Genomic DNA, 15,991 nt, shown 5'->3' with positions numbered 1-15,991 from the left:
ATGTAAACTCACTTAAGGTGAAGTCAAGTCAGTTTTTATTTGTCAGTTTGATATATGCAGATTACACAGAGAAAAGCTGAAATCACAACACTCTAAGGCCCTGGTGTCACAAAGAACATAGTATAAAATATAAAAAATAGGATCCAACTGTAAACATGCAATATAACTGTTACGAACTAACTGAGCTGCCATGTTTTTACATTTGTTCAAAATCAACTTCTTCTTTTTTATGTGTTCCAGTTCCAGTTATTATACCCTTTACGAAAAAAATCAAGAAAGAATCAAACACTGTAACTTTAACATTTTTTTTTTTTTTAGATGAAGTGATAGTTACTCAGCCAGATGCAGTCTGCAACTTCACCGCTAGAGGCACAAAATATTACTTTTTTGTGTCTTTAAGTGAAGGATCTGAGTACTACTGAAGCCCTGAACATGAAATCTAAAGAATTTCCTTCTCGCTCCCTGGGCTACAAGAACAAAATGCCGTAATTTTGTTCCTACAGCCCCAATTTTGGAGTTCTTGGAATTTGTTCTCGACCCATCATCCGGGCAGAACGTTCTTCTTCTGTGGTGTGCAAGAACTATTGTGTGATTGGTCGGGGATCTGAAGGGGGTGTGGTTAAAATAGAGGACCTCCCAGAAGTTCAGCGCACCAGAAGGAACTTTGTTGTTGTTCTTGCCACCGCGATAAAACAAACAACTTTCTCTGTTCTTGTGCAGTATGTAGCACAGCGCTCTCAAACTCATTTTCTTTCAGGGGCCACATTCAGCCCGATTTGATCTGCAGTGGGCCGGACCAGTAAAATAATAACAGAATAACCTATGAATCAGGGCTGTCAAACTCATTTTGGTTCAGGGGCCAATTTAGCCCCATTTGACCTCAAGCAGGCCAGACCAGTAAATTAATGACTTAATATCCTATAAATAATGACAAATCCAAGTTTTTCTTTTTGTTTTAATACAAAAAACCCCATTAAATTATGGAAACATTTACATTTTACAAAAAAGATGTGAATAACCTGAAAAAACAGACATTTCATTTGAAAAATTAGTGCAATTTTAACAATATTATGCCTCAACTTATTATTTATACATGTACATTACAAACAATGTTACGTAAACATTTGGTAACAGGCAGAACATTGTTAAAATTTTGGAGTTTGGAACTAAAATCTGAACAATTTCTGCAATATTCCATCTCTTATTATTAACAGAACTCCAGGTCACAGTGGATCCATAAATGCACAAAACATTTAGTAACAGACATAATATTGTTCAAATTGCACATTTCGGGTTGGTCATCTTTGTTTTTATTTATGTATTTATTTGCATTTTATTGTGAAAGAATAGTTTTGTAAATTTAAATATTTTCACAGTGTAATGTTTTGGGGGGGGTTTTCAGTTAAATTTTTTCTACATAATTTTTCCCAAAGAAAATTTGTCGTTGTCATTATTTCTGGGTTATTGTGTTGTTATTTTTACTGTAGATCACATTGGTCTGTATGTGGAACCTGAACCAAAAGGATTTGGACAACCTGGACTGTTCAGGTTCATTTTTGCACTTTCATCCTGCGGGCCGGAATGGAACCTTTGGCGGGCCAGATTTGGCCCCCGGGCCGCATGTTTGACACCTGTGCTGTAAATAATGACAACTCCAAATTTCTGTCTTTATTTTAGTGAAAAAAAACAACAATTAATTTATGAAAATACTTACTTTTAGAAACTACTCAAAAAATGTGAATAACCTGACAAAACTGAAAATTCTTAGGAAAAATAAGTGCAATTGTAACATTATTCTGCCTCAACTTATCATTTTTACATGAGCGTTATGGATCGGATCTACGAAGACACTAAACACTTAGTAACAGGCAGAATATTGTTAAAATTGTGCTTAATTTTCTTTAGACATTTCAGGTTGTTCATATTTGTTCAGGTTATTCACATTTTATTGTAACAGGATAGTTTGTAAATGTAAATATTTCCATGATTTAATGTTATTTTTTTTGCACTGAAACAAAGACAAAAATTTGAAGTTTGTATTATTTATAGGCATAATGTAATATTATCTTTTTCACATCAAACCGAGAAGAAAATATGGAGTCATTATTTTTTGTAGGTTATTATGCAATTATTTTACTGTAGATCAGGGGTGTCAAACTCATTTTAGTTCAGGGGCTAGATTCAGCTAAATTTGATCTGCAGTGGGCCGGACCAGTAAAATAATAACATAATAATATATAAATAATGTCAACTCTAAACTTTTCTCTATGTTTTAGAGTGAAAAAAGTTAATTTACATTATGAAAAGGTTTATATTTACAAACTATCCTTTCAAAAGATGTGAATAACATGAACAAACTGAAAAAATACATGTAATTTTAACAGTATTCTGCCTCAGTACATGGTCATTATAACTTACAGATCACAGTGGATCTGCAAACACACAAAACACTGAGTAACCGGCAGAATATTGGTCAAATTCTACTTACTTCTCTTAAAACATTTCAGGATATTGACTTTTTTTTTTTTTTTTTTTCAAAATTATACTGTTCGTTAGTGGAAATACATGGAAATATTTACATTTGCAAAGAGAAAAATTTAGAGTTGTCATTATTTCTATGTTATTATGTTAGTATTTTACTGGTTCTGCCCACTGGAGATTAAACTGGTGAATGCGGAACCTGAACAAGACGGAGTGTTAATATCTTAGTTTAATTTTTGCCGTTCACAAATTCATCCCAAGGGCCGGACTGGACCCATTGGTGGGCTGGATTTGGCCCCCGGGCCGCATGTTTAACACCTGTGCTGTAGATCATATTGGTCTGTATGTGGAACCTGAACTAAAATGAGTTCCACAGCCTTGACTGTGGAATTTTTGCACTTTGCAAATTCACCCCACAGGCTGGATTGGAACCTTTGGCGGGCCGCATTTGGCCCCCAGGCCGCATGTTTGAGACCCCTGATGTAACAGGTCTTATTTGTTAACCCAACCTGCCAGGTCCTGATAGACTTTACTGGTTTGTAAACTGGGATACTGGACACAGATCTGGCACAGTCTTTCCCTCCAGTCGGTGTAGGTTTGGACGGTGTGGGTTCGGTGCCATTGAAGGTAGGCCTCGTACGACTTCCTGTCTGCGGCCAAGTGTTTCAGATGTGCAGCCAGATCTGCCACGGTCTTGAAGTCCGCCACGTGGATAAAAGAATTGGGCGGGGCTAGGGCTTCGTAGGTGGCCCTGCTGGGTCCGAGGACCACCGGTACGACCCCCGCTTGGAAAGAGTTCCTCCAGAGCTTCTCGCTGATGTAGTCTGTCGCCACCGAGTTCTCGAACGCCAGGTAGAAGAGACACTTTGCAATAGTGGGTAACAGCTTCTTGTTCAACAGGGGTCTCTTGGTCCACTTGCCGTAAACCTCAATGGGAATGTAGTTCTTCAGACTTTGGTAAACTTGAGTGCGAACCTGCTGATTCTCATACTTGGTGACCACCCAACTGACAAGACACGAACGATTCGAGGGGGCGAGGTCTTTGGGACGGCTCCCCCCTGGAACAGTCTTTCCGTACGGGATGTAAATATCTGCGTCGCGTCTGTAACTCATGGTCCAGTTGAAGAGGCCGTTGAACAGGGTGAGGTTGGAGTTGTTGACGGGCGGTTCCATGGACAGCCACACCCAACGCTGCCACGCCGGCCGACCCAGGTGCAAAGGCAGCGTGGAGAGGCCGTTGCTCAGCTCCTGGTGGTGGAAGACGACCACGTCGGCGGTGGACAAGGCGGAGGCGTTGTTGGTGAGGAAACAGCGGCTGATGTTGTACAACTCCAGGCATTTGTTCCCGTGGAGTCTGTAGGAGACGCCGAAGGGCCAGTGCCACAGCAGGATACTGATGTTCCTCTGAAGAACACGAGGAGCGTTTCTTGGCACGATCTGGTCCAAGAAGCTGAAATAGAACAAGAAGCATGAGGAGCAGCTGAGGAGGACGAGGAGGAGGAAGAATCTACTTGTTGACATCGCTGATGGGTGTATTCAAGGTCAAAAGGGTATAGATCGCTGGTGTGGAACTTCTAGAAAGGAAGTAAGGGCAGATTGGAGATAAGAGAGATAATGTCAGAGCATGTTATCAACAGAGATGCAAAAATATGCAGAAGAAATTTGTTTTGTTTTGTGCACAGTTTGCGCAACGACCAGAGTTTGTGTTGCTTCTTTACTTTAGACCAATTCAGTTTAAAGATCCCACGTGGAAAATTTAGCTCAGACAACAAATAACACAACACAAATGTAGGATGTGTTGTTTTCCGGCAGTAGTCAGAGCAATGTTCGCATCTTTTATTATCTCTATAGTTATTGACACATTCAAGCAAGTTGTGTTAATCTAATATCATCACCTTCTTTATACTCAGTTTCTGGTTAAGCTTTTTGTGTTTCCTGAAAAACCTGGAAAAAAAAAACTCAGGCAGTTATTTTAGGAAGGTGATATTATAATAGGTTAGTAGTTTATTTTGCATCACATTCACTTTTTCAGGCTAAATCTAAACCTTAAGCTAATTTTTATACAGCATAAACACAAAAAAAACAAACAAACTAATAACTGATTTAATTTACTAAAGCTATTAATCCATGTAAATAATTGGTGTAATGTGTTTTTTTACTGCAGTAAGGGGGATAGTATGTGAAATATACTGCGTTGAACATATTTTAATCAATCAATCAAATTTCAATCAATCAATCAATCAATCAATCAATCAAATTTTATTTATATAGCGCCAAATCATAACAAAAGTTATCTTGTGACACTTTACATATCGAGATGGTCAAAACCAGACTCTTTTACCCTTCTTTAACAGTCTTAAAAGTCTCCAGAATTTATTTTTTAACCCATAAAGTCCCAAAAATCCAGTGGCGTCCAAAACCATCTACTGATCTAAACTGTTTAATACCTGCTGATCCACTAATCCTATCAATACATGGAAATAATTGATGTAAAATACAGTTTATCATCTTTTCATGGTCATCAGATATGACCCATTTGGATGTTCAGAGGCTCCATTGTTACCATAGAAACACCGTCATCTTCTACAACATTGATTCACCGATAAAACCCATAGAGTTGGATCAATGACAGTGGATGGACACACTGGGTTTATGTTCAGTTAAAGATAGATTTTACAGAAAAAGTCAATTTTTCTTCAGTTTTTACTGTTCTGATATAATAACAGTCGAATTTGAAGGCTTTGGGGTGCCTCAGGGCTCTATTCTGGATCCTATTTTCTTTGCATATGCTATCCCTTTGTTCCAGCTGTAGAAAGAAAAAGTCACTTTTTTGTCATTTTTCTCTGTTTCTGACATAATGACCCAGAACTTTAATCTGAGCTTTCATGAACATCTACACGATCAGTGAATTAAATAGAGGAAAATACCTGATTTTCACTGAAAATGTGCAAAATACAGATTGATAATGCTATAATAAATGGTGATAAATCACTTAATAAAGGTGAAATAGAGAGAAATTCATTTGGGAACTGACACAAAAGTAACACTGGGTCTTTATGGGTTAAGTTGTGATTTCTTCATGTTCAAGGATATTTTTAATTTAATTTTACATCCCAAGATCTTCATTCAGAAAAGGTATTCTGAATTTTTTTTTTATGTTGCTACTCAGGATGTAAATTTTACTGCAATAAGCTTCAATAAGTCTTTTTTTTCCTAGATATCGAACTGGAAGAAAAATCCAAGGCACTCTCTTTAAACATTAAAATGCCTTTATTAACATGGGACAGTCATATCTAGACCTAAAACACACTTCAACGCGTTTTGGCTTCAAGCCTTCATCAGGAAGTCACAATCAAGTGTTTTTTAGGTCTAGAGGGTGGGGAAGCAAAATTTACAATATTTTGAGGCAGGTTTTTCCATTGACCCTCAAATTGCGCGAATATAACTTGCACATAAAAATTTACCCAATGGAAAAACGACAAATTTGCCCAAACTCTTCTCAATTTAATGCACATTTTCTTCATTTTATGATTACTTTTGTTCATAATTTTTTTTTTTTAATCTTTGTTGATGAGATCCATTGTATATATATACAGGGTGGGGAAGCAAAATTTACAATATTTTGAGGCAGGGATTGAAAGACAGTGTATGACCAATTAGTTTATTGAAAGTCATGAGAATTTATTTGCCACAAGAAAATGTCCATAATAGAAAATGTTTTTATTCTATGTGTCCTCCTTCTTTCTCAATAACTGCCTTCACACGCTTCCTGAAACTTGCGCAAGTGTTCCTCAAATACTGGGGTGACAACTTCTCCCATTCTTCTTTAATAGTATCTTCCAGACTTTCTGGTAATAGTTTTGCTCATAGTCATTCTCTTCTTTCCATTATAAACAGTCTTTATGGACATTCCAACTATTTTTGAAATCTCCTTTGGTGTGACGAGTGCATTCAGCAAATCACACACTCTTTGACGTTTGCTTTCCTGATTACTCATATGGGCCAAAGTTTCTGAAAAGGTATGGATAATAGTGTTAGGTATGATTATGACATCAATATATGTTTGGTTTCAAAACAAGTGACGTAGTGCCTGCTGAGAAAAAACAACTAAATGTTCATTGTAAATTCTGCTTCCCCACCCTGTAGATATGACCGTTCCATGTTAATAAAGACATTTTAATGTTTAAAGAGAGTGCCTTGGATTTTTCCTCCAGTTCGATATCTACTTTTTGAATCCCTTTTTCCAAAGAGCACCTCAAACAAACTCTTTTTTGGTCTGAGAAGCTTTCCTTCCCATGAATTTTTTGAAAGTCTTTTTTTCTACTGCATTTCATGACATTAGCATTTATTTTAAAGCTGCGTATGACTTTCATCTCCAATTTTCCATCAAATCTGTCAAACCCCAGTCAAATATCACGAATCCGTAAGTCTTTCTGTGATTACCTGAATCTCTTCCCTCACGGTGAACAATTTCGAAGTGTACTCCACCATAAACAGTCCATTTGTTTCGGTAGGTCACTCAGGCATTTTCGGAAATTTGTCGCAACATGCATTGTGGGAAGCGGTGAAAATTGTTCACCGTGAAGGAAGAGATTCAGGTGCATGATCATGGAAAGACTTACGGATTTGTGATACTTAGGTTATGACTGGGGTTTTACAGGTTTGATGAAAAATTGTAAGACAGAAGTCGTACGCAGTTTTAAGTCTTATTTTCATATCATAAGGAATGGATTTCTCTTTATACGACGATAGGAAGGACAGTGCAATATGTCAGATTTTAACCCTGTCGTGCATAGTGGTCACTACAGTGGACCAAGGTTATTATCGTTAACGAAAACTAACAAAATGACGAAAACTAAATTTGTAGAAACATTTTCGTTAACTGAAATAAATAAAAACTATAATTAAAAGAAAAAAATGATAGCTAACTGAAACTGTATTGTGTGCGTACTAAACTAACTAAAACAGATAAAAATTATGGGTAAAATTCCCTTCGTTTTCATTTTTTGTCAATGTAGGATTGATACAAAATCAATTTATTCCCCTCTAGCAATTTTAGCTAGTGGTACCATATGATATTTAACGGTCTGTCACTTCTCATCACTAGTGGTTTAGAGTCATCTTCTGGTCCCCACTTTACCTGGAAACATGGAGACTGAAGTTGGGAGAAAGAACCAGAGTCCTGTGTGGGATTTATTTGAATACGACAGCTAAAAAGATATAAAAAAAAAAAACAAACCTAAAATTAAACTAAAACTAAGCATTTAGAAAGTAACAAAAACTAACAAAAACTAGTAAACCTGCTCTAAAAACGAATTAAAACTAACTGAATTAGAGAAAAAACAGTCAAAACTAAATAAAACTAAACTATAATGAAAAATCCAAAACTATTATAACCTTGGTAGTTATTAGACTGTAATTTAAAGTTTTCTTAAACAAAAAGGTTTTTGGTTTTTTTTGCTTATTATCTCCATGAAGTGAGTAATAACTAGTATTAGAGTATGTTAAAATATGAGAAAACATCGGATTAGCAGCATTAAAAAAATGTTTTTATGTCATAGTTTTCACACAGTTTATCACTTTCTGATATTGTGTTTTGAATGCATGTGTCTTTGCTTCAAATATTAAACACATGGTGTCCAGCTGAGTGGACATTTTTGTAACTCCATAAAAAAACAGGTTCATTAAAAAAATTTCAATTACATTGTTGTTGTTTTTTCATGCCTAAAGAGGAATAAAAACACTCAGGAAAAAAAATTTGACTAAGGTTTTCATAGGGTTAATTTAGAACTGAAGGTAAATATTTTATCTATTTATAACTTTTTTGATGTAGACTTGCAGGAGTTGCCAGATCTGGTTGTTGTTTTGTAACATTTCTGTCAAAAAGTGGTTTTCCTGTACGTTTCACACTTCCACCACTGCAGCAGATCCTGTACAAAAACTGTGACATTTGATGTAAGTGTTTTTCGATCATTTTTGCCATCAGTTTTTGAGAAACAATTGTTAGGAAGTGACACAATCATTTTCAGAAACCTAATGATGTTTGATTCTATCTAAGCTGCTCATCCGTTAACTTCAACCACTACAGCTGAAGTTCTGCTTCTGGATTCTTTGTTTTGTAGATTTCCTCATCAGTGTTGCACACTCAGTATCCTCTGGCAAAGTCAAAGTCAGCTTTATTTGTCCTCTGAGGCCCCCGGTGCAACAAGGAACAAAGTAGAAAATAGAAAAAATAGAAAATAGAATACACCTATAAACATACAATATAACTGTAAACAGCAACAATTTAGAATAAAAAATGGCCAAAATGTGTGAATCTGCTCTGTGACAGTGTTTTATTCTCTAAAGAAGATCAGTAACACTAAATATAAGAATGCATTTTTTTTTTGTAATTTTTTTTGCAATGTTTTTTTTTCTTAATTCAAGATTTTTTTTTTACTTACTTAAAGATTTTTTTTTTTGCTTAATTCAAGATTTTTTTTTTTTTTTTGGCTTAATTCAATTTTTTTTTTTTTTACTTAATTGAAGATTTTGTTTTTGGCTTAATTCAAGATTTATTTATTTATTTTTACTTAATTGAAGATTTGTTTTTTGTGTTAATTCAAGATTTTATTTTTTTTTTTTTACTTAACTGAAGATTTGTTTTTTTTTTGCTTAATTGAAGATTTTTTGCTAATTTTGAGGGTTTTTTTTTTTTTTTTTGCTTAATTGAAGATTTTTTTTTACTTAATTGAAGATTTTTTGGGGGGCTTAATTCAAGATTTTTTGCTAACTTTGAGATTGTTTTTGGCTTAAGTGAAGATTTTTTCTATTTTCTACTTTGTTCCTTGTTGCACCGGGGGCCTCAGAGGACAAATAAAACTGACTTTGACTTTGCCAGAGGATACTGAGTGTGCAACACTGATGAGGCAATCTACAAGGAACATAATAGAAAATAGAAAAATAGAAAAAAATAGAAAATAGAATACACCTCTAAACATACAACATGACCATAAACATACAATATAACTGTAAACAGCTACAATTTAGCATAAAAAATGGCCAAAACATGTAAATCTGCTCTGTGACAGTGTTTTACTCTCAAAAGAAGATCACTAACACTAAATATAAGAATGCAAATCTTAATTGGATCAGGTCTTTCTGCAGGAAGTTCGACAAAAATCACTCAACTGTGTCATTGGCAACAATTAATCCAGTCAGTACATTACCTGAGATCGTCGTGTATATGTTTTTACTTTCTGCAGAAAGTCCTGATCCACTCATGATTTGCATTCTTATATTTAGTGTTACTGATCTTCTTTAGTGAATAAAACACTGTCACAGAGCAGATTCACAAATTTTGGCCACTTTTTTATGCTAAATTGTTGCTGTTTACAGTTATATTGTATATTTATGGTCATGTTGTATGTTTATAGGTATATTCTATTTTCTGTTTTTTCTATTTTCTACTATGTTCCGTGTAAATTGTCTCATTAATGTCACAGTTGAGTGATTTTTGTCAAACTTCCTGCAGAAAGTCCTGATCCAATCCAATCCAATCCAAGATTTGCATTCTTATATTTAGTGTTACTGATCTTCTTTAGAGAATAAAACACTGTCAAAGTAGCAAATTTACATATTTTGGCCATTTTGTTTATGCTAAATTGTTGCTGTTTACAGTTATATTATATGTTTGTGGTCATGTTGTATGTTTATAGGTGTATTCTATTTTCTGTTTTTTCTATTTCCTACTATGTTCCTTGTAGATTGCCTCATCAATGTTGCACACTCAGTATCCTCTGGCAAAGTCAAAGTTAGCTTTATTTATCCACTGTGGCACCTCTAAACATACAAACATGACCATAAACATACAATATAACTGTAAACAGCAACAATTTAGCATAAAAAATAGCCAAAATGTGTAAATCTGCTCTGTGACAGTGTTTTATTCTCTAAAGAAGATCACTAACACTAAATACAAGAATGCAAATCTTAATTGGATCAGGACTTTCTGCAGGAAGTTTGACAAAAATCTCTCAGCTGTGTCATTGACAACAACTAATCCAGTCAGTACATTACCTGAGACAGTCTTGTGTATGTTTTTACTTTCTGCAGAAAGTCCTGATCCAATCATGATTTGCATTCTTATATTTAGTCTTACTGATCTTCTTTAGAGAATAAAACACTGTCACAGAGCAGATTTACACATTTTGGCTATTTTTTATGCTAAATTGTTGCTGTTTACAGTTATATTGTATGTTTGTAGGTGTCTTCTCTTTTCTATTTTTTCTATTTTTCTATTTTCTACTTTGTTCCTTGTTGCACCGGGGGCCTTAGAGGACAAATAAAACTGACTTTGTCTTTGTCAGAGGATACTGAGTGTGCAACATTGATGAGGAAATCTTCAAGGAACATAGTAGAAAATAGAAAAAATAGAAAATAAACATACAATATAACTGTAAACAGCAACAATTTAGCATAAACAAAATGGTCAAAATGTGTAAATCTGCTCTGTGACAGTGTTTTACTCTCAAAAGAAGATCACTAACACTAAATATAAGAATGCAAATCTTAATTGGATCAGGTCTTTCTGCAGGAAGTTCGACAAAAATCACTCAACTGTGTCATTGGCAACAATTAATCCAGTCAGTACATTACCTGAGATCGTCATGTATATGTTTTTACTTTCTGCAGAAAGTCCTGATCCACTCATGATTTGCATTCTTATATTTAGTGTTACTGATCTTCTTTAGAGAATAAAACACTGTCACAGAGCAGATTTACACATTTTGGCCACTTTTTTATGCTAAATTGTTGCTGTTTACAGTTATATTGTATATTTATGGTCATGTTGTATGTTTATAGGTATATTCTATTTTCTGTTTTTTCTATTTTCTACTATGTTCCGTGTAAATTGTCTCATTAATGTCACAGTTGAGTGATTTTTGTCAAACTTCCTGCAGAAAGTCCTGATCCAATCCAATCCAATCCAAGATTTGCATTCTTATATTTAGTGTTACTGATCTACTTTAGAGAATAAAACACTGTCAAAGTAGCAAATTTACATATTTTGGCCATTTTGTTTATGCTAAATTGTTGCTGTTTACAGTTATATTATATGTTTGTGGTCATGTTGTATGTTTATAGGTGTATTCTATTTTCTGTTTTTTCTATTTCCTACTATGTTCCTTGTAGATTGCCTCATCAATGTTGCACACTCAGTATCCTCTGGCAAAGTCAAAGTTAGCTTTATTTATCCACTGTGGCACCTCTAAACATACAAACATGACCATAAACATACAATATAACTGTAAACAGCAACAATTTAGCATAAAAAATAGCCAAAATGTGTAAATCTGCTCTGTGACAGTGTTTTATTCTCTAAAGAAGATCACTAACACTAAATATAAGAATGCAAATCTTAATTGGATCAGGACTTTCTGCAGGAAGTTTGACAAAAATCTCTCAGCTGTGTCATTGACAACAACTAATCCAGTCAGTACATTACCTGAGACAGTCTTGTGTATGTTTTTACTTTCTGCAGAAAGTCCTGATCCAGTCATGATTTGCATTCTTATATTTAGTGTTACTGATCTTCTTTAGAGAATAAAACACTGTCACAGAGCAGATTTACACATTTTGGCTATTTTTTATGCTAAATTGTTGCTGTTTACAGTTATATTGTATGTTTATAGGTGTCTTCTCTTTTCTATTTTTTCTATTTTTCTGTTTTCTACTTTGTTCCTTGTTGCACCGGGGGCCTTAGAGGACAAATAAAACTGACTTTGTCTTTGTCAGAGGATACTGAGTGTGCAACATTGATGAGGAAATCTTCAAGGAACATAGTAGAAAATAGAAAAAATAGAAAATAAACATACAATATAACTGTAAACAGCAACAATTTAGCATAAACAAAATGGTCAAAATGTGTAAATCTGCTCTGTGACAGTGTTTTACTCTCAAAAGAAGATCACTAACACTAAATATAAGAATGCAAATCTTAATTGGATCAGGACTTTCTGCAGGAAATTCGACAAAAATCACTCAACTGTGTCATTGGCAACAATTAATCCAGTCAGTACATTACCTGAGATCGTCGTGTATATGTTTTTACTTTCTGCAGAAAGTCCTGATCCACTCATGATTTGCATTCTTATATTTAGTGTTACTGATCTTCTTTAGTGAATAAAACACTGTCACAGAGCAGATTCACAAATTTTGGCCACTTTTTTATGCTAAATTGTTGCTGTTTACAGTTATATTGTATATTTATGGTCATGTTGTATGTTTATAGGTATATTCTATTTTCTGTTTTTTCTATTTTCTACTATGTTCCGTGTAAATTGTCTCATTAATGTCACAGTTGAGTGATTTTTGTCAAACTTCCTGCAGAAAGTCCTGATCCAATCCAATCCAATCCAAGATTTGCATTCTTATATTTAGTGTTACTGATCTTCTTTAGAGAATAAAACACTGTCAAAGTAGCAAATTTACATATTTTGGCCATTTTGTTTATGCTAAATTGTTGCTGTTTACAGTTATATTGTATGTTTATTTTCTATTTTTTCTATTTTCTACTATGTTCCTTGAAGATTTCCTCATCAATGTTGCACACTCAGTATCCTCTGGCAAAGTCAAAGTTAGCTTTATTTATCCACTGTGGCACCTCTAAACATACAAACATGACCATAAACATACAATATAACTGTAAACAGCAACAATTTAGCATAAAAAATAGCCAAAATGTGTAAATCTGCTCTGTGACAGTGTTTTATTCTCTAAAGAAGATCACTAACACTAAATACAAGAATGCAAATCTTAATTGGATCAGGACTTTCTGCAGGAAGTTTGACAAAAATCTCTCAGCTGTGTCATTGACAACAACTAATCCAGTCAGTACATTACCTGAGACAGTCTTGTGTATGTTTTTACTTTCTGCAGAAAGTCCTGATCCAGTCATGATTTGCATTCTTATATTTAGTGTTACTGATCTTCTTTAGAGAATAAAACACTGTCACAGAGCAGATTCACACATTTTGGCTATTTTTTATGCTAAATTGTTGCTGTTTACAGTTATATTGTATGTTTGTAGGTGTCTTCTCTTTTCTATTTTTTCTATTTTTCTATTTTCTACTTTGTTCCTTGTTGCACCGGGGGCCTTAGAGGACAAATAAAACTGACTTTGTCTTTGTCAGAGGATACTGAGTGTGCAACATTGATGAGGAAATCTTCAAGGAACATAGTAGAAAATAGAAAAAATAGAAAATAAACATACAATATAACTGTAAACAGCAACAATTTAGCATAAACAAAATGGTCAAAATGTGTAAATCTGCTCTGTGACAGTGTTTTACTCTCAAAAGAAGATCACTAACACTAAATATAAGAATGCAAATTTTAATTGGATCAGGACTTTCTGCAGGAAATTCGACAAAAATCACTCAACTGTGTCATTGGCAACAATTAATCCAGTCAGTACATTACCTGAGATCGTCATGTATATGTTTTTACTTTCTGATTAACGTTTTTCAATAGCGTCAGAGTGTGGCAACTCATCTAGTGAAATGAAACTGACGGAGGAAGGAGTGTTTTCTGAATCTGGTAAAGCTGGTTGCACCACAAACCAAACACAGAAAAAAAAGAAAATTAAAACTGCATAAAGTAAAAAGAGAAACCCTCCCAGCTGTCATTTTTACTAAACTATTAGTCTATTTGCACGTACATGAGAATTTAGAAGCTAAAAAAAATGTCTCATCCAAATAAATCTCAATAAAGAAAACCATGAGAAATGCAAAATTTGTGGCAGAATTCATCAGTTTCAGTCTTCACTTTCCACCTCAGTATCTGTGGTAGACATGTACTATTTACATTAAGATAGACATGATAACACCTACTTTATTGATGCCCCAAAAAGGAAATTCAAATGCACAGCAGCACAAGAAAAGAGCCATCAAATACAATAGAAGATGAAGAGAGGACAGAAATATAAAAGTTTGTTAAAGTGACAAAAAAGGACATAAATAGCATTAATAATTATAATAAATAAAGTAAGAAATGTGCAAGTGACACTGGCAGATGCAAACACACTCCTGAGGTGCCAACCATTTCTTATTGGTGCAGACTCCTGTCACGTACATAATAATTACTGTGAAAACCTTTTGTGAGATTTAATCAGATTAAATGAAAAAAACAAACGCAGTGATGTTGGTTCTTACCTGGGAAACAGTGTCAGGCGTCGTCTCTGCCCGTACGCTCGTCGTTGGCAAAACATCCTAGAATATATAGATAGGAAATCCTGCCCCCCCCCCCCCCCCCCCCCCCCCCCCCCCCCTCCCACCCCAGCCCTTGAATTTTTTTTGACTCAGCTTTTGCTTTACCTTTTTACATTCTCACCCTGCCCATGTGTCAGTGGGAGGGGCCGTCACACACACTCATGGTCATCTTACGGGAAACCAGCCTGAGCCGAGGCATGTTTTTACTGCGTCATATCTGTTCCATCTGTACGCCATTCATGCTCAGTCAGTCAGTTTGATCATTTTATTTTAGTAAATTTCATATACACAAAAATAAATATCGTCGCCTTCCTGATAAAACCTGCTATGTGACTTTGGGCAAATTTTACAAAAGAAACAAAAAACTGTTTATATAACCCAGGGCTGTCAAACTCATTTTAGTTCAGGGGCCATATTCAGCGAAATTTGATCTGAAGTGGGCCGGACTAGAAAAATATTCACATAATAACCTATAAATAATGACAACTCCAAATTTTTGTCTTTGTTTTAGTGTTAAAAAACCCCAAAACATTAAATTATGAAAATACTTACTTTTATAAACTATCTGAAAAAAAAAAAAAAAACTTGAAAAAACTGAAATTTAGATTAAAAAATGTAAGAAAATGTAGTGCAATTTTAACAATATTATTCCTCAAGTTATTGTTTCTACATGTGCATTATGGATCAGATCTACAAAGACACTAAACACTGAGGAACAGGAAGAAAAGAGTTCAAATTGGGCTGAATTTTCTTTAAATATTTCAGGTTGTTCATATTTGTTCAGGTTATTCACATTTTAGTGTTACAGGATAGTTTGTAAATGTAAATATTTTCATAATTTAATGTTATTTTTTTGCACTAAAACAAAGACAAAAAATTTAACTTGTTAATTCTAGATTTTTTTTTTTTTTTTGGCTTAATTCAAGATTTTTTTTTACTTAATTGAATTTTTTTTTTTTTAATTAATTAATTGAAGATTTTTTTAAATTTAATTGAAGATTTTTTTTTTTTTATTAATTCAAGATTTTTTTTTACTTAATTGAAGATATATATATATTTTTTTTTTTTTTGGCTTAATTGAAGTTTTGTTTTTTTTTTAAACTTAATTGAAGATTTTTTTTTTTTTTTTTGCCTTAATTCAACATTTATTTATTTATTTATTTATTTTGCTTAATTGAAATTTTTTTTTTGACTTAATTCAAGAGTTTTTGCTAAATTTGAGATTTTTTTTTTTTGGCTTAATTCAAGATTTTTTTTTT

At 34.0% G+C, this 15,991-nt stretch overlaps 1 protein-coding gene across 1 annotated transcript; it reads right to left on the bottom strand.

The window, feature by feature from the left end:
- Positions 1-2,962: 2,962 nt before the first annotated feature.
- Positions 2,963-14,707, bottom strand: LOC115425137 (alpha-(1,3)-fucosyltransferase 7-like). The gene is made up of 2 exons (XM_030142504.1): positions 14,676-14,707; positions 2,963-4,055 (listed from the first exon to the last, which is right to left on the bottom strand). The coding sequence occupies exon 2, from the start codon at positions 4,000-4,002 to the stop codon at positions 2,974-2,976; it is 1,029 nt and encodes a 342-aa protein (XP_029998364.1). The 5' UTR covers positions 4,003-4,055; positions 14,676-14,707; the 3' UTR covers positions 2,963-2,973.
- Positions 14,708-15,991: the final 1,284 nt, after the last annotated feature.

The sequence above is a fragment of the Sphaeramia orbicularis genome, chromosome 9 (genome assembly GCF_902148855.1).
Source record: "Sphaeramia orbicularis chromosome 9, fSphaOr1.1, whole genome shotgun sequence".
Taxonomy (NCBI): Eukaryota; Metazoa; Chordata; class Actinopteri; order Kurtiformes; family Apogonidae; genus Sphaeramia; species Sphaeramia orbicularis.
The sequence above is the reverse complement of the archived record's forward strand: the minus strand, read 5'-3'. Positions and strand labels throughout refer to the sequence as shown.